Source organism: Neolamprologus multifasciatus, chromosome 16 (genome assembly GCF_963576455.1).
Source record: "Neolamprologus multifasciatus chromosome 16, fNeoMul1.2, whole genome shotgun sequence".
Lineage (NCBI taxonomy): Eukaryota > Metazoa > Chordata > Actinopteri > Cichliformes > Cichlidae > Neolamprologus > Neolamprologus multifasciatus.
This window is the reverse complement of record NC_140454.1, coordinates 28,444,512-28,469,466: the sequence shown is the minus strand read 5'-3', so window position 1 is coordinate 28,469,466 and position 24,955 is coordinate 28,444,512. Positions and strand designations below refer to the sequence as shown.

Below are 24,955 nucleotides of genomic sequence, written 5' to 3'. Positions count from 1 at the left end.
CTCTTGTATCTTCCGGTTAGAAACACGTCACGCATTAAAAACCTGCAAACAGATATTCATAAAACACACAGTGACGCAGTTTTTAAAAAAAAATATCATTAAAATAAGCCTAGCAATTACGAATAATTTAAAGTTTATCCCGCTTTTCTTTTAAAGCCAACTTTTACAGTTATTTTTCGTTTCTATGGGGAACATTGATAATGTAACACCCAGTGTGAGTGTTTACAATCACTGACTGAAGACTTTCTACGTTAAATCATGTTAAATGGAGCTCCAGGAGAAAATACCTGTGCCGGTCTTCGCAGCAGTAGACAGGGAGGTGTTTCTGAGGAACATTTATCCACAGGTGAGACGGATGTGCTTCACTGCACGAGGGCAGGGCCGCAGGAAAAAGTGACAGCAGCAGTTCACACGAGCACCATCACACTCACTCATACATTTTTAATTCTCCACCACAGCCTGCTTTATAAAAAGAATCCAGCCACTTCTTATTGCCACAGAAAATACACTATAAAAGTAAAAATAAACAAATTATAACATCAAAATTTTCTTAAAATACTAAAAGTGCTCCTTATGGAGAATCACATGAATTATGTATTGGATCCGTATTATCGATTCATTTACGTGTATTTTGCTTTAATGCTGCAGCTAGAGATAATTTGAATGATTTATATCCTAATCCAGGTAAAAGGACGTTTATTCTGAAGGGATGTGAAGCCTGAGAAAGTACATTTCAGTTCCTCTCCCTCCTAAAATCAAAGAGCCGATCTTCAGCATTCAAGCTAACAAATTGTTTAGGCTGAGGTTTAATTTGGTTGTGAAAAAGTGTGAAGCTTTTCCAGACACAATCCAAGACAACGGAAAAACTTTCACAGTAAAAATAATCAACTTGGACTTTGTTACTAATACTTCACTGCTACCAGGGAAGTTTTTATGCATGCAGTGTTGTGCAGTGTCTCAGTCATCCCTAATTTCTTTGTATTTTGCCCAGAACGTGGCAAATAGAGACAGCAATTTATTCAAATACACACACACACGGAAACACATTTTATAAGGCAAAAACAGAGTTTGTATAATTCTAACAAGCTTTAAATTTAACATTTTTCTGACCACCTTTATTCTGAAATACAACCTGAACTCTCTTTGGCAGCTTTCTTTAAGTTGTCTTCAGAAATAGTTCTCCAGGTTTCTTGAAGGACATCCAAAGCTCTTCTTTGGATGACGTTTCAGTCTAGTCCAAAAAGCACCACTGAACGACACAGGAAATCATTCCTGCCTGTGACCATCTCCCTGTACAACTCATCCACCTGACACACTGTATACTGCAACTGCCGCTGAAACTGCTTCTTCTTTTGTCCTCCACTTTATTCATTTTTTTTAAGGACACACTGCACACCATGCTGACATATGCCGATTTTTATCAATTAGCTCTTTAAAGGATCATCATGTTGGTACAGAAAAAACGTTTTATTGCTATTGGACTGTGTTGTCTTCCATTGTCCAGTGGGGATCAAATAAATTGCTTAACTTTTGGATCGTAGGCACGTTAATTTGAAATCAGTGATAAAGACTGGAGTGAAGTGTCTCCTCGGGTTTGTTATCCCTGCAGCGTCGACCGGCTGTTCTCAGAGGTGTGTCTCTGGGTCCCTGCCTGGAGAAGTGGACAGTTGACTATCTTGGAGAAAAAGGAGGAGACAAGGAGGTGAAGATTCATGTGTCCACGGTGCCCCAGATGGATTTCCTTCACAAGAACTTTGCCTACAAGTAAGCTGACGTGCACACACACAAGTTTGTATTGCTTTTTAAGAATGAAGAACTGGTTTTATTAAACCAGCTCTGAGTGTCACACAGCTCTTTAAAGCTACAAAGAGCCAAAATGTCCTCACAGTGATAGATGTAAACACACAGAAAGCAGTAAATCTCCACACCTGTCATGTGATCCACGTTGACAGGACTCTGCCATTTAATGAATTTGTGAGAAGAGCATCAGAGAAGAAACATTCTGACTTCTTCCTGTGTGAGGTGAGGATCAGAAAGCACATAATAAAATACACAAATGTATTCTTTTAATGAGAAACTGCTGGGTTTGGTTTCAGGATGAGAGCTACTACCTTCGTTCGCTTGGGGAGGACGTCCGAAAGGTACAAAGAAGACTTTCAATCTCACAAAGAATGGAGCCTGATGACTTTTTTGGGGTATACATTGCAAGTCCTGACTACAGGAGCTTTCTCTTCTCTCCTGCAGGAACCGGCTGAGCTCAGCAAACAGTTCCCGGGCTTGGCGGAGGACTTTCACACACCTGACTTCTTTGAACCTGAGCAGTTCTTCTCCAGCGTGTTCCGCATCAGCTCCTGTGGTCTGCAGCTGTGGACGCACTACGATGTGAGTTTCAGAGGCAGCTGTTGCAGGACTGTCGGTGTATTTTTCTAAACATGCACGGTCCCTTCTTCTTGGTTTTTTGCACTTTGGTTTCTTTAGGTGATGGACAACCTGCTGGCTCAGGTGACCGGGACAAAGAGAGTGATCCTCTACAGCCCCCAGGATGCTTTGCACCTCTACCTGTCAGGTTAGTGGCTGTAAAAAAAACAGGACTTCCTGTTAGTTTTAATGCTGAAAAAGTATCGCATCTACTGTGTCCACTCTTTGTAAAGGGACAGTTAGCACCAAAATCACATGAAGAGGTTTTGCAGATGATTCTGCCATGAGATGCCCGTTTTTGGAGATATCTGCAGGATCTTCTCAAACACATTAGAAGAACAAGTACCTACTGGTTTAGCATTCAGGTTGCTAAATGTTGGCTTTTGAAGACGCAGGTTAAAGTTATCCACTAACAGGCATGAGCTTGGTTAGCAGCGTGTTTCCCATTGTTTCCCACTAGGTGATAAGTCAGAGGTTTTGGACATTGATGCCCCCGATCTGAAGCGGTTTCCTGAGTTTGTGAAAGCAAAGAGATACGAGTGCGTGCTGGAGCCCGGAGATCTGCTTTTCATCCCCGGTAGGTGGAGTGCTTCATTCCTTCTACACCCAAACATGAAACACGACTGAACCGAGTGTCCCTGTTTTCCACAGCTCTGTGGTTCCACAACACGCTCGCTCTGCAGTTTGGAGTGGGCGTTAATATCTTCTGGCGCCATCTACCTGCAGACAGCTACGACAAGAAGGATCCGTACGGTAACAAAGACCCCGTGGCTGCAACGCGAGCACTTCAGGCCCTGGAGAGGGCGCTTCACACTCTGGATGAACTGCCAGCAGAGTATCGGGACTTCTACGGGCGGCGCATGATTCAGCGCATTCAGAAGAGGACGTACTCCAACGGGAAAATAGACGCGGAGCAGAACTCTGAGGCTACATTACCCAGCAGTCCATTTACTAAACCTGGATGAGTTCTGAGACATGTGAGTCCAGTAAAGCAGCACTGCTTTGCTCAGCGTGGAGGTCGACTGTTGATAATTTGACTGTGTGTTGTGTACAAAAAATTGAAATTGGAGCTGAAAAATGAGACAGTCCACAGAGGAAACATGGATGCAGCTCACCTGTTTATTCCTTTAATAAAGCTTAAAGACTGAATGGAAAGGGGTGTGGCCACTTCTGAATGGCAATTGACAGCTTGACCATGTTTGTGGAGATACATGAAGAGAGATAAAATACTGTGCAAAAGTCTTGAGCAGACTCTTATATTTTGCTTCTAAGCAGTCAGACTTTTTGTAAATTTTTAAAGTGGGTGTGAACAATGGTCCTCCAATGGCTGCTTTTTCACTCATTTTCAGTCCTACTGCCTGACCATTTCCATTATTACCCTTTGGCTGTAAAAGGCTGATGAGGTATTGTTGTCAACCTGCCGGGCAGACGAGCGGACACACAAGTTTGCGAATGCGGTAATGTGAGAACCAAATGATGTACGGACTTCAAAGTGACACCATAGGTGCAGCTACTAAAAATCTCAGATAAGTTTGAATCTAAGTGACCTTAACCTCAAGGTTTTGCTGAAAATCACAACTTTAGAAAAAGGTGATGTATTAATCTCCTACGAGGCTGAGGGGTAGAACTAGTGTTGGCCAGTATTTCTTAAATTATTTGTTATTTAGGACAATTAATGCTAGGCACCTAGCTAAAGAAATTAACTGGTATTGTGCCAACAGCAAGTTGTATTTTATCTTTAGGTACTCTTTTACTCGCAGCCTGTCACAAAAGATGCTAAAGACAACAGGTTAATAGAAAAATTTGAAGAAATTTGACAAAAGAAGTGGCAGGCCTAAAGACCTATATGTAGCAGATGAACAGTATTTGAAAATCATGTTTTTTTTAAAAAAAACAGGAACAAATCCAGCAAACACCTGACACAGGACGTGATAAATGCATCAGCTGAAAGTCCAGAGTTTCCACTGAAGCCTGGTCAGAAATGCTCTCAGTGGACAGGTCGCTGTTAAGGAGCCATTCTGAAGGAATATAAAACATGGTGGAGGCTCTGTTATGGTGTGAAGCTGAATTTCAGTCAGTGGTGTTGAAGATGTCAAAACTGATGGACTTAACAAGGAAGAGTACAGTCAGATTTTGATGCAACGTTCAGTATCACCTGGCAAGCCTGTGATCGACCAGTGCATTAAAAGCACATCTAAATAGAAAAACAGCAAATAGTTCAGTTTGAATTTTTATTGCACGAAGGTTACAGTTCTTTGCTTCCTTACAAACAGTTTAAAGCTCTGTAAACAGTGAAGCAGCATCTCCCCAGTGTGCTCTGTATCTCCTGCTAACACCGCTTTGTGAGTCCCTGTCGTCACATTTCGTCAGTAAGTCTCAGCGTTTATGTGAGTGCACAAGAGCCAACCAGTGACCGACTACGTGAAGCAGGAAAAAGCTCCGAGATTTCCCAGGAGACGGATACACGCTGTGGGCAAAAACTTTCAGTAAACGGCTGGCTACGTGAAAAACTCCAAAAATGTTCTGACTGATCAGATCATGTTTGAGGTGCTACAAAAACCATCTTGCATAGTTGACAAACACCCAGACTTTAACCCCATTTTAAAACTAGTTTGGCTTTGGATGCAAAAAGAAAAAAACAACAACAGGAAGCTGAAGGTAACAGTCTGAGCCGTGGCTAACGGCGTCGTGCACCGTCCTGAATGTCTCTTCCCTCCGTTTGAGTTAGGAGAAGAAACGTCTCAGTGAAGAGCAGCAGAGAGTTGGGGGAGGAAGCGCAACATTTTGTGGGCCCGGTTCTGGTTCAGCCACAGTCACAATGAAAGTACACGAACGGGCGCACCCCTCAGTTCCTTTATGTACTTTCTGGGTGTGAGCACGATGCTACGAAAAACACTCATCGGAAAGAAAACAAAGAAATGGCACATGGCTTGTTGGTGTTCTCTATTCTGTGGATAACTGTGTGATTTTTTTGTGTTTTATTAAAGTTGCTATTAGGCAGCTGAAAGGATGATTCCCTTTTTAAGCCAGTTTTTGGTTAAAATCACGATGAAGCTGCTGCGTGCAGTTGGTGCTATGGAGTCTGCGCCATGCCGCGGCTGGACTTCATCTTCTCCAGTCTTTTAGAAAGGTGGCTGTTGTTGGACTCGAGCTCCTCGATCTTGTCTAGTGCCGATCGCAGCTGTTGGGTTGAACAGGAGGAAAGAAAACAGATTACCTTTGAATTAGAGCCTCTTAGATTATCCAGCTCTTTGAATCACCTTGTTGTTTAATTGTGCTATACAAATAAACTTGCCTTGCCTTGCCTTGTAATTCTGGGGTGAGAAAACGATACTCTACCTCTCTCTGGAGTTTCCGTTTCTCGGCCTTCAGGTCGTCCTCAATTTTTTCAGCGTTCTCGGCAGCAGACTTGTAGCGCGTCACCTGACCCTCGAGTCTGGTCACCTGCATAACAAAGAAAGTCCACGATTTAAAGCTCAGCATTTAAGTCTTTAAAGGTGCTAAAAGTGAGCATTTTATTTTGAAAATTTACAAACTTTGACACTCCGTACTTGAAAAGCCAATTAAAATATGTCTGAAATGTTTTGACACACAAGCTTTCAACTTTTACTTTCAAGATCCAGCTAGTGCTAAGCAGAAGCCCCGGCTCATTTCATCTTGTGTTTGTCAGACTGGTTAGTTCATTGTTTTACTGGTTCAGCTCCAGTGAGTTTTAAACTGCAGATGGTGAGCTTCAGCTCCCCAACAGGAACCCCACATACAGGTGGAGAATTTGTTAATCCAATGCTACATCTAGATGGAGAGCAGAATAAGGAGTTGGGGTCTGACCAGAGAACAAAAGAATCACAAAGAGCCATCTGACACTGACGGCCTTTAAACACAGACCTGCCCTGCATGCAGGGAGAGATAAATGAGCTAGCTGATTAGCAGTGACTGAAATTTCAAAATAAAACACACACAGTGTATTTAATGATTTTTATCTGCTTACATTTTGTTCTAATGCCGTCGCTTCCTGCTCTGACTTCACGAGTTTGAACTTCAACTCGCTGATCTGCCTGTTGGAGTCTCCTAGAAGGAATTTTAAAAGAGATTTAATTTTTTTTTTTTTTTTTTTTTTTTAATTTATTTTTTTTAAATCACAGACACGAACTTAAAAACTAGCAGGCTGTTTCTGATTTATTTGACTTACTCTGTAATTCCATTATGTTTGGATCGTTTCCATTTTCAATAATTTCAGCGTCTGGGCTGCTGTCTGTGCCGTTCTTCTGCGTTTTCTGTTCCAACTGGGCTTTTAGTTTCTTTACCTGTAATAGAGACACCACCAGTCAAATCTTTTAAAAACAATTTTAAAAAGTACAAAACAAACGATGAATTTAAAACAAGTCACCGGAGGCGCTGGTGCAACTGGAGAAGTAAGATTCATACAGATTTGACAGGTAGATGATATAAACCTGCTTACCTGCTCTATCATTTTCTCACGCTCATCCACCAGTTTCCTCAGGCGAATCTCTGAAATTAAAGCACATATTTTAGGTAAAAAAAAAAAAAGAATCGCAGCATATTTGCACTGTCTAATAATTACAACGACTTTGTTCCATCTTAAAAAGGAAAATAAGATCACATACCAGGGGTGGGAGGACCCGGAGAGATGATAGGGAGGGGGCTGGGGTTGATGCATGCAACAGAGCAGGCATCCAATGAGGGCGTGATGGAGCGGTGTGTGAGGGATGGGAGGGGGGATGTTAGCATGCACAAACTGTGGAGAGGAGGGGTCAGTGCAAGAGCACACAGCTTCCTGGACTATAGTCACACTGCATGACAACACACAATGAGCTAGAAAAATGATATTTAGGTGTAAATGTGAAGAATGAACATATCTAATTAAAAATAATGTCATTAAAAACATTTATTTAGAGCAACATTTCAAACAGGTAACAGCAGGGTGTTTATTAGCATTTCAAAGTTGTTTTCCATTTAGTGCAATAAAAAAAGAAACAGACATTAACATACGTGTTCTGTGCAGTTCGTGAAAGCAAAAATGGCTTTAAACTCATTTAAACACTGACATTAGGGACAGAACATGTTTGAGCTTGTTAGCTTAAGTCTTAATAACAATTACCCATTAATATTTATTTTTGTTGTGGACTCATGACATAAGTAGATGACGGAAATTGCACCAAGATGCAATGATGCTGTAGCAGAACCGTTAGAGAGCAATATAATCAGAGATGTGTGACATGGTACAAGCAGCAAAATAAATGTGCATCAATATCTGAAGAAATGTTACCTGTTATATCAAGTGCATCATGGCCCATGTGTATAAACTAGGGGTGGGTTTTTATAATCGATTTATCGATTAAAATCGATTCTGGCTTGGATAACGTACAATCGATTCATTAAAATCCTGAATCGATTTTTTAATATAAATTTATTTTGCCCGAAATGCCAGAATCTCTGGTGAAATCTCACAAAATTTCAACAACCACCAAACAGCTAAGACAGTAAATGAGAGCAGGAACATGGATTCTGCACAAAGACTTAAACACACAGCCCAACCGCGGATCAGAATCAGTGAGATGTTGCCTTTCTCACAGTCGGGGCTGAAAGCCGACAGCCCACTGATTCTGATCTGTCGGCGGTCCGCGCTTTGTGTTCACGCCCTTTATGCGCTGATTCTAAAGCTGTTAGTTTTATCTCTCTCCAAACAATATTGACCGAACCAGCAGCAAAAGAAGATCCAAACTAGGCTTCACATAAACAAAGTCATGAATTCAACTCTGACTTTTATTGTTTTGCTTCGACCACGATGCACAGCTCTCTCTCGCATGCTCGCTCTCTTGCGCTCTCTCTCTCCCCCCCCCCCCTCTCTGTACTGTTTTCTGCATTATTCGCTTGCTTGTTACGTACAAGTCTACCGTTGTTTACAGCGCTGTCAGCCGACGTTTTTTTTTTTTCGTTTTATATACTTCCGAAAATAAAACCTAATTTCTGCCGTTCAATACTGAACAAATTTAAACTTTTTAAAATTATGCAAAATGCAAAACGCTCAGCCTTGTCTCTAATAAAACCGCTGTAACTTCAGAGGTAATGTTCATGTGTTGATTAATGGTTTTCTTTCGTTTTTGATCTACTGCAGAAATTTTTATAAAATCCCAGAACAGGAAAATCACCTTCATGTTTTTCTGTGTTTTATCCTCAGCTACTTTGACACAAAGGCCTCTGCTGTGATGCTTACACCTTTGATAAAGTCTTGGTGTGTCAGCTTCCTTTTTATAGATACAAAAATATGTAAATGTACTGATCTGAATTATAATATTTCTGACTGTCAAAATTTCCCAGATTCAAATCAAAGTGAATCGAATCGAATTAAATCGAATCGAATTAAATCGAATCGTGGATCGAATCGATTCGGGACCCTGTGAATCGGGATTGAATCGATTCTAGAAATCAGTGACGATACCCAGCCCTAGTATAAACCTACAGTTACCTTACAGTTTAGAATTTCATCTTTCCACAAATTGTTTTGTTTGTTTGCACAAATGAGCTCAATGAAAAGAGATTAAGAAAATATACAAACTTACATCAATATTTATTTGGAAAGAATCAAAGTGCTTTGAGGTTTAAACCGCTTTCTAAACATCAGTAAAATAATAGTAAAGGCATGTTAAGCACATCTGTAGACTACGACATCTTACATTCCTCTTTGCCCTTTCCTTTGCCTTTCTTTCCACTCTTCTTTGACTCCTTCCCTGACTGTGCTGCCCCTTTATTGCTGCCCGCTTGGTCTGCACTATTTGGTAAATCCGCATCTTCACCCTGCAATGCATTCTTGACCACATCTATCCCTGCCTCTACTGATGAAGACACGGTCTGGTTAATGTTCTCTGCAACAGCTCCCAGCGCTCCAGTGCTCGAGACTTCCTCTGAAGCTTTGCCTGGCTGGTCTTCTTCACCAGCTTCTTCTTTATGTGTGTTTTTCCCTTCTTCACACACATTTTCCACCTTTTCTGAGGTAGCTTCCTCATGAGCCACAGAGTTCTGGTCTTCTTGAGGCACCATATCTGGGTCTTTATCTGCCTGGTTGCCTCCATCATTGCCTTCAGCTGGCTTGTTTTCATTTGACTCGGCATTACTTTGGCACAGCCCATCGTTGGTTTCATCTGCTGTTAATTCAACTCCCTCATCAACTTCTTCCTGCTCTGGATTTTGGGAACGAGTCGATTCTTCAGCTGCTTCCATATCCATGTCATCAAAATCAAAAGACTGCCCTTCATCTTCCTCATCCTCATCCTCTTCCCCTTCATCCTCCAACTGATTATTATTTTCAGATTGGTCTTTGTTGGATTCACGCAGTTGCTCAGTTGACAAGGATGACGCTTCCTCATATTGATCGTTTTTATGTTGCGGATCTTCCACGACAGCCGATTCCAGATCAGCTGAAGAACCAGTTTCAGTAGCTTCTTTTGGAGCCTGTGGTGTATCTAACACGACAGCAGCCCTGACCTTTAGTTCTTCGTCCTGCACTACAGTCTCAGTGCTTAAGGCTTCAGGGCTTTCTGTTGATGATGCACCATCACAACTGTTGCTTTTTTCATCTGGATTAACTAAATCTTTGGGTTCTTCCAGATTTTTGTTTTCTGAATTATCACCATCTTGATGTAGAGATGTGACAATGGCAGAAGGACATTCTTGTTCAGTCTCTGCTCTTGGCTCCCCATCAGCGGACTCCTCGGGAACCTCGCTGGTAACGTCGGTGGGAGGGTCATCTGTACCCAAGTTTATAACTTCGGATGGCTCCATGTCAGATGAACCTTTGACACCAATAGGGGAGTCATCAGCAGACGGTGGCAGGATGAATGTGTCGTCTTTACTCTCAGAAGCAGACTCTGAGTCATTGGCAGCAATGTCACCATTGGTTGCAACGTGTGATTCTCTTTCAGTGTTGCTGCTCATTTCATGGCTGTTTTCAGTGTTGTTAGACGTGCTGTCAGATTTCCGGTCATCAGCAGACTCTACTTTCTCTTCTGTTTGATCAGTATGGATGACATCACCATCAGTTGAGATACCGACCCTTTCAGGATCATCTACACTGGACGTACACTCTTTGTCAAGGCCATCAGTTCCCTCTGCACTGTTGGAGTTGAGTTCGGCTGTACAGATGTTGGCCTCTGCATCAGGATTTGCTGCCGTTTCCATTTCCGGTACTTTCTCTCTTTCAAAAGTTTGCTTGTGGTCTTGTTCATCTTTTTCAGAATCTGTTCTGGATTCTTCAAGAGTTTCAACCCTTTTCAGTGCCTCTACTGATTCTACAGTCTCTGTTTCCAAAGTTTCTTCATCATTCTGTTCTTCTGTAACGTGATTTGCTATTGTTTCACTGGGAGTTTCACTGTTTTCAATACAGGTCACAGATTCCACTTCTTCTAATGTCTCTACTTCCAAAGTTGGTTTCTCCTCTTGATCACCCTCTTTGGAATCTGTTTCTATTGATTCCTTGATGGTTTCCAAATGAGAAGAACTTTCAGTGGGTTCTTCTGTCTCTACTGCCCTGTCAGTCTCTATTTCCAAAGTTTTTTCCTCATTCTGTTCCTCTGTAACATCATCCACTATTACTTTGCTGAGAGTTTCTGTTTGACAAGGGTTTTCAGCAGGTGATACTTCTTCCATTTCTTCGATCTTGTTGGTTTCTAAAGTTAGTTTGGGGTCTTCATCATCAATTTTGGAGTCTGTTTCAGTTTCCACGAGAATTTCTGCATGAGACAAACTTTGAGTAGGTTCCTCTGCCTCTACTGTATCTGTGGCCTTTGTTTCTAAAGTTTGTTCCTGGTTCTGTTCATCCTTAACATGATCCACTGTTACTTCTTTTTGGGCTTCACAAATGGCCTGAGTAGGTACTACCATTTCTGCTTCTTCTACTGTGTTGGTTTCCAAAGTTTCTTCTTCATGGCACTCATTTGAAACAGTTTGTTTACATTTACTGGATTCGATCAGCTCCACTGCATTGACTTCCTCAGTTTCTTGCTTGTCCTGCTCTTCCTTGACTCGATCCATCTTTGATTCCTTAAAGGTTTGAGTGACAGAGCCATCGACAGTAAGTTCTGCAGCAGATCCACCATTACTTCCTGCTGGTTCTTTGTCTTTTTTCTTTTCATTTGCCGTTTCATTTTTCTGTTTGGTCTTGTCGTCTTGAGCCCCTCCTTTCTTTTTGCCTCTCTTCTTCTTTTTCTTCTTTTTCCCTGAAGCAGGAGTACCCTGAGGCTGAGATTTACTGGGCATTTCCTCTGCCTCATCGTTCTCTGCCTCTTCTGCATTTTCAGGCTCAGGTTGAACTTCAATGTTGGAAGCAGTTGGAACGGATTCATCGGTTAAATTTTCTTTTGGAGCAACATCTGCAACTTTTTGTTGAGGACATAATTCAGTACTTGTCAAACTACTTTTCTCAACAGCTTCCTGTTTGCTGTCTTGCACCTCACTGGTGTCAACACTAACACTTTTGGCATCTGTCTCGACTACATTTAGACTACTCATCTCTTTTAAATTAGCCTCCTCAGACATTTCTGTTTCTGGAACATCAGGACTTGTTACAATCTCTTTCAGCTCAAAGCTACTGGGTTCTGTACCAGGAGAGTCACTGATTTCTGCATTTAAGTCCTCACTGAGACCATTTTCTCCAGTGTTGTTTTTATCTGCAGGTAAGCATGTCTCTTGTTCTTCTTGAGGCTGTTCTTCACTGGATGTTTTCAGTGTGGAAACATCAGCAGCATTACAGAGAAGATCAGAGCTCATACGATTCTCTTTGGCTTTCTCGTGCATTTCTTGTTGCTGCTCTGGACCCACTTCTTCCTCTTCTCTGCTACTTCTCAACTCAGTCTCCTCTGTGTTGCCTGGGAGATCATGAAGAGCATACGGTGATGGAAGGCCAAAAAAGTGTAGGCTTAAGACAAGACTTTCAACACTTCATCAGGAAGCGCATCAGCAGAAGTCAAGGTAAGGCAGAACACCTGGCTGATTCAAAGGCCAGAAAGAGAAGCAGAGCGCCAAGATGACCAGGAAGCACAAGAAAAAAAAAAGAAGCAGAAGAAGAAAGACAGGAAAATCAAAATAAGGCTGCTGATCCCGAGTATGTAAGAGAAAAGAAGAAGGGAATACTCCAACTGAATTTTCGCTACACACACCAGATGTTGACTTTTAAGAACCCTCTCACTGTAGGATGCATCAGGATTTACACACCAACACCAGCCGCATTAACAAAGTTAGTCGTGATTCAACACTTATGTGTTTCTGGTGAAAGTGACTGAGGTGCATGAAAGCCAAGCATTAGTAATGGAAGATGATATAGAAAAAGCAACTCTGTTAGTGGATGATATTTTAAAGGAAAAGCTTAGAGAGGTGATTCTCGTTATGTTTCTAGTTGCTTCTCAGTAATATGTCAGCCTGTCTCCCACTACAGTCTGACTTCGCTTTAGCTGATAGTGTGCAAAACTTTGCAGAAAAAGAGAAACGTGTTTACAGACTGGTACTAATTTATCCCTTTATAACAACTGAATGAAGGCTGAATTTCTTAACTAACTTGAACTTGGATTAAGGCTTAAAGTTTGCATTATTAGGGGCGTGGCCACTCTCATCGACAGGGTGATGCAGACGCATGCGGCTGTAGCTGCAAGGGCTTACCTCAGCTAATTCAGGTCACTAAAAATAAAACTCATATGGCTTACTGAGTCTTAAAATCCATCTATGAAGTAAGCTCGTGCTCTAGTTTTTATAACTGAAATTCTAGTACTTCATCTAATATTCAACTTAGCACTAAACAGCAGGCCTCTGTGTGATGTTTTGTGCTAAGTTTCTAGTGTTAGCTGATGACTTAGCGCTCCAGTATCCTGAAGAAGTATGCCTCTTTTTAGTGAAAGATTAAAAAAAAAAGGCCAAACTTAAACTTAAAATAAAATTTCTCATATTTGCTCCAGTCAAACCAGTGCACATCTTTTATAGCGTCCACAGACGGAGCATGCACTCTGACACAACTGTGTGGTACATGAACATGTTTTAAATAGTTAATGGACAACGATGGAAATTTATTTTATGGAAATTTATGTTATAAAAATATATATTGATGGTTAATGGTTTTAGTCTTTTTAAGGACTAACGCTTCTGGACAGTGAGTAACTGATGAAGGCTCGATTAGTGAACTAGTTTTTCCTTTTTACCAGAAAAATACAGAGGATCACCAAGCTTATCCTTAACAGATCGGTGCAAATCAGAGTCTAAGTGATATATGACACATGAAGCTGGGAATTGAAGAGTTCACTCCAAAATCTGACAGGAAACTCCAATAGTAGAAAAACATGTTCTATTTCATCGTTACTACTGTTTTGGAATGAGACTCTTGCATCAGTTGTACGCCAAGCCATGCAGTAAGAAGAAAGGAAGTTTTTAATTCCATAGTGGGTTTTACCGAGCATGCTGTTCCCCTCTGCTGGGGTTGTCTGTGACTCCTGAGCTGGTTGGGAAGCAGGGTCTACACTGGAGGACTCATCAGCTTCTGCCACGTCAACATCCCCATTGATGCTCAGATCAGGTCCCAACACTATTCCATGTTTCTGCACAGTTAGAATAAATTGTTAGCATCGGAAAGCACCAGAACAGCAATTCCCAAACAACTAAAGCTTACAGTGTTTTTTTTCTCTCCACACACTGAGTACCTTCAGAATATCTTTCAGCTTCACGGCTTCTTCTCTGAGCTCATCGCGCTCAATTCGGATTGCATCTGTATATTCTTTCTGTCGCTCTAAGGCCTGAGCAGAGCCACCCACCCAAAAGTGTTGCAGAGTGCAAAACAAAGTTAAAAGTGTGCAAGAAGTGAAAACAGGCATTCAGGGTGACGCAAAGAAGATACTGATTTCATGTCAGTAAGCTGGATATGATTAAATGAAAAACTGCTGGCTCATTGGCCATACCCCAATTTTTTTATCCTTCCACTCCACCGTCTCCTGCAGATCAGTTATTTCTCTAACAAAACCCTCCTGTTTCAAACGCAGCTGACGGATCTCCTAAACAGCAGGAAAAGGAAAGCAAAGGTGTAAAAGAATGAAAGTAAAGCAGAGCAGGTATCAACTGTGCGGGAAAAGAAGGAAAAGCTGTGAAAAGCACCCCAACATGCAGCCTCTCTGTGTGACTAAGTACAGGACAGACTTTTTTTTTTTTTTTTAAATATGGAAATCTGCAAAACGCTTCACACTCATAGTGAGTGGGTGATGGGGGGTACTCACATTTAGGAGCTCTTCACTTTGCTTTAGCGTCTCTTTCATTTCATTGAACTGGAACTGAAGCACGCTGTGGGCATACTTCTCTCGCTCGTATTCCTGTAGGGAGCAAGATTTAGTTTAATAGCCAAATAACTGACAGAGGGCACAAAAACATTACAGCACAGCTGCTTTTGGGAATTTCAACACCTTTATTACTTTTTTAGTATTATACCAATACTGATTTAATGAGCTGACAATACACATGTCTCATATGTCCTAATGCAACCTTATCAGCTCTGCTTTGGTGTAATAAAAAGCAATGAAGCTCAGTTATGATTTCCTTGTCTGACTGTACAGCCTCACTTCTGTTTCAAAACTCTTTAAAACACTCGGTGCATAAGGGTTATATGAAGCTTGTTAGATGCTGGGTTGTCCAGGAGAAACTTTTCTACTGCTTCTTATTAGAAGTTAGGATGTCAGAGCCTTGTTTGATACATAGACTTTAGATAACAGATGTCCCCCTGTGCAATGTTCCCTCCAAGCTGCGCGCGTGCGCAATTGCGCACTGCTGGCACGGTCTCTGCGCAGAAAAAATCTGCGTTGTGCATAAAAAAAAATCTAACCTGAATTGAAATTAAAGTAAATTGTTAACAATTCTGTTTTGCAGTGTTAGTCAGTAAGTGACTGGCTGCTCCAGTATGGGATTAGAACGATGCCACCTTATCCCATAGCCTAGCCAATCACATGATTCACATGCGTATATACGCAGCTAATCAATGTTGTTGACAGGCTATGACAGCGTCCTTATGTGCCGACACCGGTGTTTTAGCGAGCAAAGCGCCTGATGAGGAGTGAAGCCACGTTAATGACAACGTGTACAACCTTTGGAGATGTGAGCAGGACAGACGGAACAATTGATGGAAAAAGTGTGGACTTTATACCAGTTTTTAAATTGTGTTGATCGGCCACGTAAAACCAGAGTTATGATAAAAAAATATGTAATGTTTGTTTTTCTTCCTGAATACTATCGTTGTTTATATTTACTGCGGGAAGAAACAGTAAAAACTGTGTTTTATAAGGAAAACGCTCAAAATCACTCTCCGCCTGTGAGCAAAAACAAAACCAAAAACCCCCACCCTTTCCTATTGGTCGAAAAATGTACCATGTCGACCAATCAAAACATGGCGTTTAGTTGTGCTGAATGTTACAGGTGTTACAGGAGTGATACATCTGCTGCTGTCAGGCCTGCAGGTATCAGGCTCTTGTTCTCCTTTATCTCATAGTGGACAGAAATTATTTTTTGGAGTGGCACAAATAATTTGTGTGGCATCAGATTTGATGCAGAACAGCTGATTGTTCTGTATATATTTTGAAATGTTTGTTTAAAAAAAACGCCTTGGCTACATTTTTAGGTAAACAGCTGCAAAAAACTTTGTTGTTTTTACACTCAGTTACTTTTTTGAAGAAGTAACTATATAATTAATTGCCCAACATTGGTCATTATATGCTGTATTTTGCAGACAGACAGTTACAGGACTCTCTCCCAGACCACAGACTCATTATACAAGTCAGAGCTTTATTAAAAAAAAAGAAAAAAAGTTGTGTTTTCAAAATTGGAGTTATTTTTACTTCCAATAGTGTTAACAAACTACACAGGTCATGAACAAGATTTGTTTTAATTTTCATTGTAAGTGGGCTAAAGCAGTTAATTAAAAGTAGTCTAACATAAATGTAAATGCTGTAATTTGATTATTTTAATAAACATGTAACTTGGATGGATTCGATGCTGGTGTGACCACAGTGCACACGTCTGCTGTTGCTCACAGTGATCCATGGGATCGCTCAGGGAGTTTGTGCATTCGCTCAGACACATGAAAAATTAGAGGGAACATTGCCCCGGTGGCTGTACTTGGGATTTGCACTGATTCACTTTCCAGACGTGGAAGCTATGTAGATATTTATTTGGATATGCAGTCTACTTTTTTTGCAGTGATTCTCTGTGTCTATTTTCAGACATGTCTGCTTTGGGGAAACTAAAACATTCAAACTGCGGCAGGCTTTGGTTCTAGATTTTCTGCTGTTCCATGACATCCTTAATTTTGTGATGTTGTAGTTCTTTGCAGACTAAAGAGATCTTCAGTAAAGATGGCTATGACGTTGTGGAGGCCAGCTGATACTCTAAATAGAATTTATTGGCTTTGACAGGAGATGTCACACGAGCCAAGAAACGCTAATGTACTGAATAAATAAATTTTTTATGATCCAACATTAAAAAAATGACATACTGTGCTTCTTCACTTTATATTAATGGCAGTTTTAAAGACAGTCTGTCGTACCTTGACTTTCTCCTCGTGCTCTCGGCGTGACTCAGTTAGCAGCTCCTCCAGCTCCATGAGTGAGTCTTTGAGCGTGTCCACCTGGTACATCAGGTTGTTTTTCTCATTGTCCAGCTGAGCGTTCGACACCATGGCCTTACGATACTTCTCCTCCACTTCTGCTAGTGCATCCTGATACATTGACAAAGGATAGAGGAATATCACATTTGCTAGCTCATCACCCTCCAACCGGTAACAGCAGGTGGCTGGCACACCCTGAACCCGGTTCTTCTTCACCACCGTCGCCATGTGCTGTTCAGCTAGCACCATTATATATACAGTATTTTTATTTTACTATGTCACACTCCATGAGATTGTGGTTGATGAATCAGCACGGTGTTAATAAAACTGCACTAATGAATTTAGATTAAAGTGTGAATGATGTACTTTCTGTAAGTGAAAATGAAAGTAAGCACACATGCATGCACACATCAAAAGAAAGACCACGTGCAGATGTCACAGTTAGCATGCAACGTATTTGAGCCACATCAAAGGACTGCTAATTAGTGTCCTTTCACTCCTACTTATTGAGGAAGAATTGAACACTCTCTCCACAAGTTATTGATCTGTATTAGCAGAAGCCTCAGAGGAAAGGATTTCAACCCAGTGTGCCATAAAAGCAAAAAGAAAACCACAATAACCAGTTCAAGTCAGGGGAGGCAAACCAGTTAGTTAACAGTATGGAAGGCTCTCAGGTTTATACCTTGACTTCTTTTAGGTTCTGAGTGTACTTGGCTTCCACTTCCTGAATCTGATCCTTCAGTTCGTGAATCTCCTGGTAAAGAGTGCAGCAGCAGCAGCAGCAGCAGAGGTGAGCAGAGAAGCACAGCGTGACAGTAGCAGTGAAGGTGAAGCAGAGAGTTTGGTGAACAGTTAACACCGTGAGAGGACAGCTTCACAAAGACAACGAGAACGGTAAAAACATGGCACAAACTGACAAAACAGCCCGGTTGTTATGACTTAGTAACTGAGTTATGTTTTTCAGAGGCTGTTTAAATAAACAGTTTAAATAAAAACTTTGTTTTAAAAATTTGGCTTATTGCTTAATGCAAAAAAGCTATTTTTTATGTTGTTTTTAAAAAATTTCATCGCCTTTTGCGCTAGGAAAACACGATTCATTCTGACATGAGTCTTTCTGCTTTTCATCAAACTATCTTTGAACAATAGCGATCAATAAAAAATAAATAAACAACTGGGACATGTCCAGCTACTGTTTTGAAGCATCCCTGCTATTAACACAATGCTGTCTGTCTACAGGACTGTACCTTGATTTCTCGTATGGAGCTCTCGGCATCTACAGTTAAAGCCGTCTCTCCGCTTCCTCTCCGGGAGGACGACCCTCCTAATGAAGTGAGCGTGGCTGCTGTTAAGGCTGAAGCTGCTCGAGATCCCTGACACAACGAAAAAGAAATTTGTTACATAAAATAAATCCAAACATATTGTAACAATAGCATTCAGTCTTCTCCATAACTGTCAAAAAAAAAGTGCATTTCTCACCTTCTCAAGATAATCTCTGTCCTCCACCTGTTGAGAAAGATAAACACAGTCAGAGGAATCAGAGGCACATGAGAGACCACAGGGCCAAGAGGATGAACTGAGGGAGGAAGGAAGTCCCACAATCGTCACTGCAGCTACCGCAGCACTGATTTATCTTCACAACTGCTGATAAAAAGCAACACACCATACAAAAACTTCCAAGGACCGGAATCTGCCATCTATTCACAAGCACAAATTCATCTCTGTATCAGCGTGCAAATGATTAATCAGAGTGATGTCAAAGCTCTCTCAAAATATCAAACTAACAGCAGATCTGTGTTAAAAAAAAAACAACAGCACACGCAGAAACTGCAGTTTCAACACAGATTAACTTCGCACACAAACCCAGTTAACAGCAATCGCTGTCTTTGCAGTAATAATAAACAAAGTTAGTTTAAAAAGGAAAAGGAACCCCCCCCCCCCCCCCCAAAAAAAAAAACAGGCGGCATATAAGAAATCAGGCGGGAACTCAGCTCATGTCACAGCCTCGGCCTTCTGCGGGTGCAAAGCTACTCACGTCAGGAAAGTCGGGAATAGTGACATCGTCCAGGTCCCTGGGAAGACCACTGCTACTGCTTCTCAAAAAACTGGCAACAGAGCTGCAATTGTCCTGTGACAGCCACCAGGGGGCACAACACAACAACAAAGAAGCCAAACACTCATTGAATGTTAAGACTTCAGAAAACTTTAAAAGTACTAATTGAAAAAGTGCAGCAGGGGCTAAAACTGAAGAAAATTACCACAAATAATCACCATCAGTGCTGTAAAGGTTATTCATCAGTGTATTTAACTTTCATTTCCTATTTTCTAAAACCTGGATGTGTGAAAAAAAGGGCCGATAACAAAAACACAGACATCACTGTGCTGTCCAAAAATGCAAAAAACCAAACTTGTTATTACACAAGTTTGCACGTTCTGCAGCACATTGCCACATAAAGATGTGTGTGATAAGTTAGATGGCACTAATTTAAAAGAGGAACATTTGTGGGACTGTTTCTGTCACTAAAATCCTTCACTTAAAGTACTCTGTGCAGCTGCAAGCTGGTGACAGATGGTTCCAGTCAGGAACTGCTCTGCAGCTGATCCAAAGCTCACTCGACCGCTCTGATGATCACACACTCTGGACCAAGCCCACACTTCAGGCATGAAAGGGATTATGCTTTGTGACCTGCAGGGAGTTCATCTCCACATTACTGATAAACTTGATGGTATGTATTTAGCAGTGACGCTCCACAAGTTCACCAGGAGTGATTTTCTGTTTATACTCTAAATACGGAGCATTGGTATGTTTTCATGCTGGAGAGATCTGCAGACAGTGTTAACTGTGATGCATTCAGATCAAATACTCAACATAGTTTAAGTGCTAGGAGAGTTAGAAATATCTGAAAATCATCTGACACTGTGCCACGAGATTTTCCCACAGACTCTGGATCTTCTTTATGCCATCGACACCCAAAAATGGTCTGTGGGTCACATCTGTGCTGCAGAGCTGGTAGAAACTTCTTTCCCAACTTTGGCAAACACCGGCCAAAAATAAAATATCAACATGCCCAAGATAAATGACATGAAGTGTTTTAAATAAACAATATTTTTTTAAAATCTGATTTTAGCTCCCTGTAGGAGTCATTACTGCAAACTGCTCTTATTTATGGTTGAGCTATTTTCCACTTTCCCTGCTCACTTTGACTGCAAGTACACCACCTCGCACACGGAGTGGAGCTGATGGAAACGGGAGGAGTAAGGATTGTAAGGTGTCTGAACACACTTTGAGTGAACAAATCCTCCAAACAGTGAATCATGAGCTAAATGTTTCAGTCTAAATACACGACGGGTTAATGAAAGCATCTTGTCATTTAATGTTATGTCCACATGGCATGCAGCCTAAATCATTTCAAACTCCAGGATGAGGATAAGCGTGTCTGGGGAGGAGAGGCTCACCACTGGGCTGGTACGGGCTGACCCGGCCCTGCTGGAGGTTCTGGAGCCGGAGCTGCGATAACTAGTGTACTCTACAGGCTGCAGAGAGAAAACGTCGTCACGTTTCTGTCACCAACTACAATGCACACACTCGCATGGTGCCTTTAGTACATAACATGCAATCTACCCTTCTTTTATACGTCAGGATTCAAGCTTTACCATATTCAACATCTCTTATGCAGCAGAAAAAACGTACATCCTAAATGATGACTAAACTAAACGATGTTTTAGTCAAAAATCTCTAGAACTAAATCAAAATTTGTTGTTAATGCTGCTTCACTGCACTTGTTTGTACCTCCTACTCTTGTCTGTGTCCAGTTTGTTGTTAAGATCTGAGTTGTGCGCTGCTCTATAAAAAAATATAAATGCATGTTGTGTGTGTGAGTTCATATTAATTACTACTGCCCATAAACAAGAAGATGATACCCATGCACACAAATCCTTTTAAAAAGCAGATCATTTGCCAAATTGCGACTGTAGATGATTTACATCCACTGGCTCACCCGGCTTCACTCTCCTTTCAGGTAACCATTAGAAACATCTATCCAGACCATATTGGCACATGCAAGTTAATTCAAACACACATCAAACTGAACCACACCACACACCAAATAACGCCACAATTCCAGCAACATCTTACATGAGAGCTGGCGCTGATGACTCGCCGCGACCCACTGCACAGACTGTCTTCATATAAGGAGCTCTGGACATCACACACACACACACACACACACACACACGGTCAGCTCAGGGTCACACCTCAGCAGTGTGAGCAGACTGTAAGGTTTCTATATTTCTATATTTTGCTCAGTGGATTAAAAAAAAGTGACCGCTGCCTTCAGTGCCTGATTCAAACTGTGCTCTGTGAGGAAGCCTTTAACTGAAACATTTTGCTCTTGAGATCAACAAACTCAGATGCAGTTGCTCATGCTAGTGTGGAGAAGTGCAGGTCAAAGGTGAGTGGGAGGTGTAGCGGTGAAAAAGGTGAGCTGGAAATGAACCAACCCTACGATAAAGCTCCTGGCTGTACTGACTGAGTGACCTGTAGAACTGCAAGAAGGGATGAAGAAGGAAGGAACAATGATGCTTGTATGAGAAACAAATGAATAAACATTTAACTTTAAGCTCTGCTGTCCTGCTGCCCCACCCGTGATCATGAAGCAGCAGAAAACTGTTTTGGGGGTAAGTGCATGTGTCTTTCTGATGGTCTGGCTTTTGTCTGCATACAGACCTGGTAACCATTGAAAGCTGAGCCTGGGTTTCTGGAAGAGGACAGACCATTGAGTCTGTACAAGTCAGAAGAAGCGTAAGAGGCCTGAAATGAGGAGAGCGAGAGTGATGAGCAGAGATAACAGGGAGACGAGAGAAAAACTGATAGGAGGTTCAGAAGGTCACACAGCTGTTTGTTGAAGCAGCATTTAAAAGAGTGCAGCAGTACACACACACACACACACACACACACACACACACACACACACACACAATTAAGGGTATTCCTTCCTGACTTCACTTTGGTACCATTGTAAACTACGGTACTGTGCAAAAGTCTTGAGCCTTCTTCATATTTTCGAAGAACCAGACATTCTTATATTTTTAAAGTTCTCCATGTTTTCTGATAATCTTCTCTTTTCAGAAGTTATTGGCTGCTTTTTTCCTTTCATTTTCAGTCCAGTCCTTGTGCCTGTACATTTTCAAATGAAATTATTTTTTGTTCGTTAAGCCATTAATGACTGACCTATTATTGTCCATTAAAAAAAAGAAAAGAAAGAAAGCATTAAAAAGACACCTAACTCAACAGATGAAGCAGTTGTGTGTCTACATATAACAGACAACTTAGCAAAGAGCCAATTTTAAATTGTATATTTAGGCACTCCTATCAGCCTGTCACAAAAACACATTATGTTCAGTGAAGCCTCATCAGAAAATGTCTCAGTGGCTCTCAAAAAGCCTTTCTTAATGAAGAGAAACAGTGAGAAAAGGCTGATGATCTGTAATCAAATGATGAATCCAAATTTAACATTAAACAGATTTTGATCCATCCTATAACACTATCTGGAAAATCTCTGACTGGTAACAGCTTCATTTTTCAGTACAACAATGATCCCAAACACACTGCCAATGCAGTAAAAGCATACCTGAATAGAAAAACACATAGTGGAGGCACTATCAGTGATGGATTGGTCTCCTGAGAGCCCGGACCTCAACATTATTGAAGCAGTAGGGGATCACCTTGACAGAGACCAGAACACAAAGGCTGAAACATCCAAAGAAGAGCTTTGAATGCCCTTCAAGAAGCCTGGAGAACTATTCCTGCGGACTACTCAAAGAAATTAGAAGAAACCTGGACAGGAGTTCAGGCTGTGTTGAAGAATAAAAGTGGTTACACCAAATACTGACTTTCAAGCTTGTTGAAAGTCAAACAGGCTGTTTTTACTTTATAAATTGTAGATTATCGATTTCTGCACCTATTTTCCAAGAAACATGAAACACAAACAAGAAGGATGACTCAAGAGTTTTGCACAGTATAACCACTCTTTGCAGGAAAAATGTCACAGTCGTGTTTGAAGCTTCTTTTAAATTCAAAGGCAGACAGCTGCCCAGGCTTCAACACCACATCAGCAAGTTCAGTAACATCTAACCATGCACCAGCAAGTACTAGAACTTGTTAGACCACACACTACACAAATATTTCAGTTAAAATAAACAGACTAAACCGTCAGCAGCTACTTTGGTTATTAGTCATAACTTTGGACAGCAAGTGGACGGCGTGCAGAGCCACGCACCAGCTGCAGGTCTGATCGGGAGACACGAGACAGCCGGCTGTCATCGCTCAGTCTGGAGCTCTGAGAAGCGGGAGACAGAGTTGATACCATTAAACACCGTCCAGCAAAATCTGAACTCACATCATCACCAACGCATGCAGTGTTCAAAGTAAAGCAAATAACTGTTATGTTTAAAGGAAAGCTAACATGTCCCATACAAATGTGGCCAAACAGACACAAAAATGAGACAGTACAGTATAATAGTGTTTATATTTCAGCTTTTTAATTAAAGTCATAAGAGCTCCTAATTTGTGTTTTGTTATTTTTCAGGGGGATGATTAACAAAAAAAATGTGGAAGTAAATCTTATTGTTACTGGTCTAATCATTCAATCGTGAACAAAAAAATAACTTCCATTATTTGAACGCTCTTCCGGTTAACTCACTGTCCGAACAATCTTCACGCTCAAGATCAGCAGCTCCACACGGGACATCCAAATGACAATTTCAGTGTTGGTTTCACAAATGTTACACCCTGTTTGTCATGTTTTAGTTCAGGTTTTTATCTTAGGCTTGTTACTGCCTACCTTTCTGTAATAGTTGACCACTAACAGTAATCTTCAAAGGAGTTTTCAAAGACAAATAAAGTTATTAGAAGTAATATTAGAAGTGATTCTATTTACAAGGTGTTACTAAAAAAATTCACCTTTTCCATTGAGCAGCTGCTTTGTTTCTGTAAGCCCTTTTCTAACCACCTGTATGAAGCTTTCATTTTTTGAGGATGTCCAAAAAGCAACCCCATTTAAGTTGATTTTCACCAAGCTGGGAAAAGACAAATCTGAAGTGAAGGGTGGATTGTGAGTGAAAGCTGTGCTGGTCTGAACAAAACACTGGTATGCTTGCAGTTGTGCTCATGTTGCAATGCCTCTGGGTCTTGATCAGTCCTCCCACAGCAGTGACATGAGGGTCAGGTCAGTTTGACACTCAAACACATGTAAATGAGGTTAAATTTGGACAATTTCTAATCTACAACCTGCCACAGCACTGGAAATGGTCCCGTGGCGCACATGTAGATCAGACAAATTTAAATGTTTTTCTCTTTCTGACTGCAGTTTTTTGTCCACAAACAAGTTTTAACACACGGCAGGTGAAGCTGGCTCATCAAGCCAAAAGCAAAAGCAGATCTCTCATATTGTTCCAGCGTAAGGCTGTTTGGCGGCATGGATCAGAGGTGGACAGCACGCACCGTGAGGTCTAGCCTGGAGCGAGACACTCTGCTTTCATCACTGAGTCTTGAGCTCTGACAGAAAGAGGAGAGCTGTGAGCAGATGCTGCATAAACCTTTTTTTCATCATCATCAGCTTGAATGCTACAATCAGTTTGACACACAGCTACTGACCCTGTCAGATATGACGCTGTATTCGTCATCACAGCCGTTTCTCTGTGAATCAAGAACCAGAATGAAACACACAGATACCAACTCTGTTTGTGCCATGTGTGCAGCAGTTTGAGCTTTTACATACATCTCTGTCTTTGTGCTTATGTTTCTTCTTTTTCTTTGACTTCTTATGTGAGGAGGAGCCCTTGAGAGTGAAGAGAAGCAGAGCAGAGAAGTATAAAACAGAGCCGTTTGACGACAGGTTTGAGAGT

General features: G+C 41.2%; 3 protein-coding genes across 12 annotated transcripts in view; 1 reads left to right on the top strand and 2 right to left on the bottom strand.

The window, feature by feature from the left end:
• The first annotated feature begins 38 nt into the window (after positions 1-38).
• tyw5 (tRNA-yW synthesizing protein 5) lies at positions 39-4,301 on the top strand. The gene is made up of 8 exons (XM_085134950.1): positions 39-346; positions 1,610-1,764; positions 1,953-2,022; positions 2,097-2,141; positions 2,245-2,382; positions 2,479-2,566; positions 2,879-2,995; positions 3,070-4,301. The coding sequence occupies exons 1-8, from the start codon at positions 266-268 to the stop codon at positions 3,381-3,383; spliced, it is 1,008 nt and encodes a 335-aa protein (XP_084991076.1). The 5' UTR covers positions 39-265; the 3' UTR covers positions 3,384-4,301.
• A 334-nt stretch (positions 4,302-4,635) lies between these two features.
• Positions 4,636-7,174, bottom strand: LOC146500991 (leucine-rich repeat flightless-interacting protein 2-like). The gene is made up of 6 exons (XM_085134954.1): positions 7,044-7,174; positions 6,878-6,927; positions 6,608-6,722; positions 6,407-6,486; positions 5,758-5,862; positions 4,636-5,599 (listed from the first exon to the last, which is right to left on the bottom strand). Exons 1-6 carry the CDS (start codon positions 7,165-7,167, stop codon positions 5,492-5,494), a joined length of 582 nt encoding a protein of 193 aa, XP_084991080.1. The 5' UTR covers positions 7,168-7,174; the 3' UTR covers positions 4,636-5,491.
• Positions 7,175-7,307: 133 nt separating this feature from the next.
• The window catches only part of LOC146500989 (uncharacterized), a 47,640-nt gene continuing 29,992 nt past the window's right edge, over positions 7,308-24,955 (bottom strand). For 4 of the 10 annotated variants that reach the window (XM_085134941.1, XM_085134942.1, XM_085134943.1 and 1 more), the window contains 9 exons: positions 18,530-18,556; positions 18,298-18,423; positions 17,736-17,807; positions 16,994-17,164; positions 14,682-14,774; positions 14,370-14,462; positions 14,115-14,207; positions 13,868-14,012; positions 7,308-12,299 (listed from right to left, as the gene is read on the bottom strand). In XM_085134941.1, coding sequence (XP_084991067.1) covers positions 9,100-12,299; positions 13,868-14,012; positions 14,115-14,207; positions 14,370-14,462; positions 14,682-14,774; positions 16,994-17,164; positions 17,736-17,807; positions 18,298-18,423; positions 18,530-18,556 — 4,020 coding nt within the window. In that variant the 3' untranslated portion in view covers positions 7,308-9,099. Of the gene's footprint in view, positions 12,300-13,867; positions 14,013-14,114; positions 14,208-14,369; positions 14,463-14,681; positions 14,775-16,993; positions 17,165-17,735; positions 17,808-18,297; positions 18,424-18,529; positions 18,557-19,085; positions 19,179-20,506; positions 20,585-21,185; positions 21,249-21,776; positions 21,861-23,328; positions 23,389-24,551; positions 24,606-24,704; positions 24,747-24,828; positions 24,889-24,955 lie in introns of all 10 variants that reach the window. The other 6 variants (XM_085134936.1, XM_085134938.1, XM_085134937.1 and 3 more) reach the window with 5 other exon arrangements.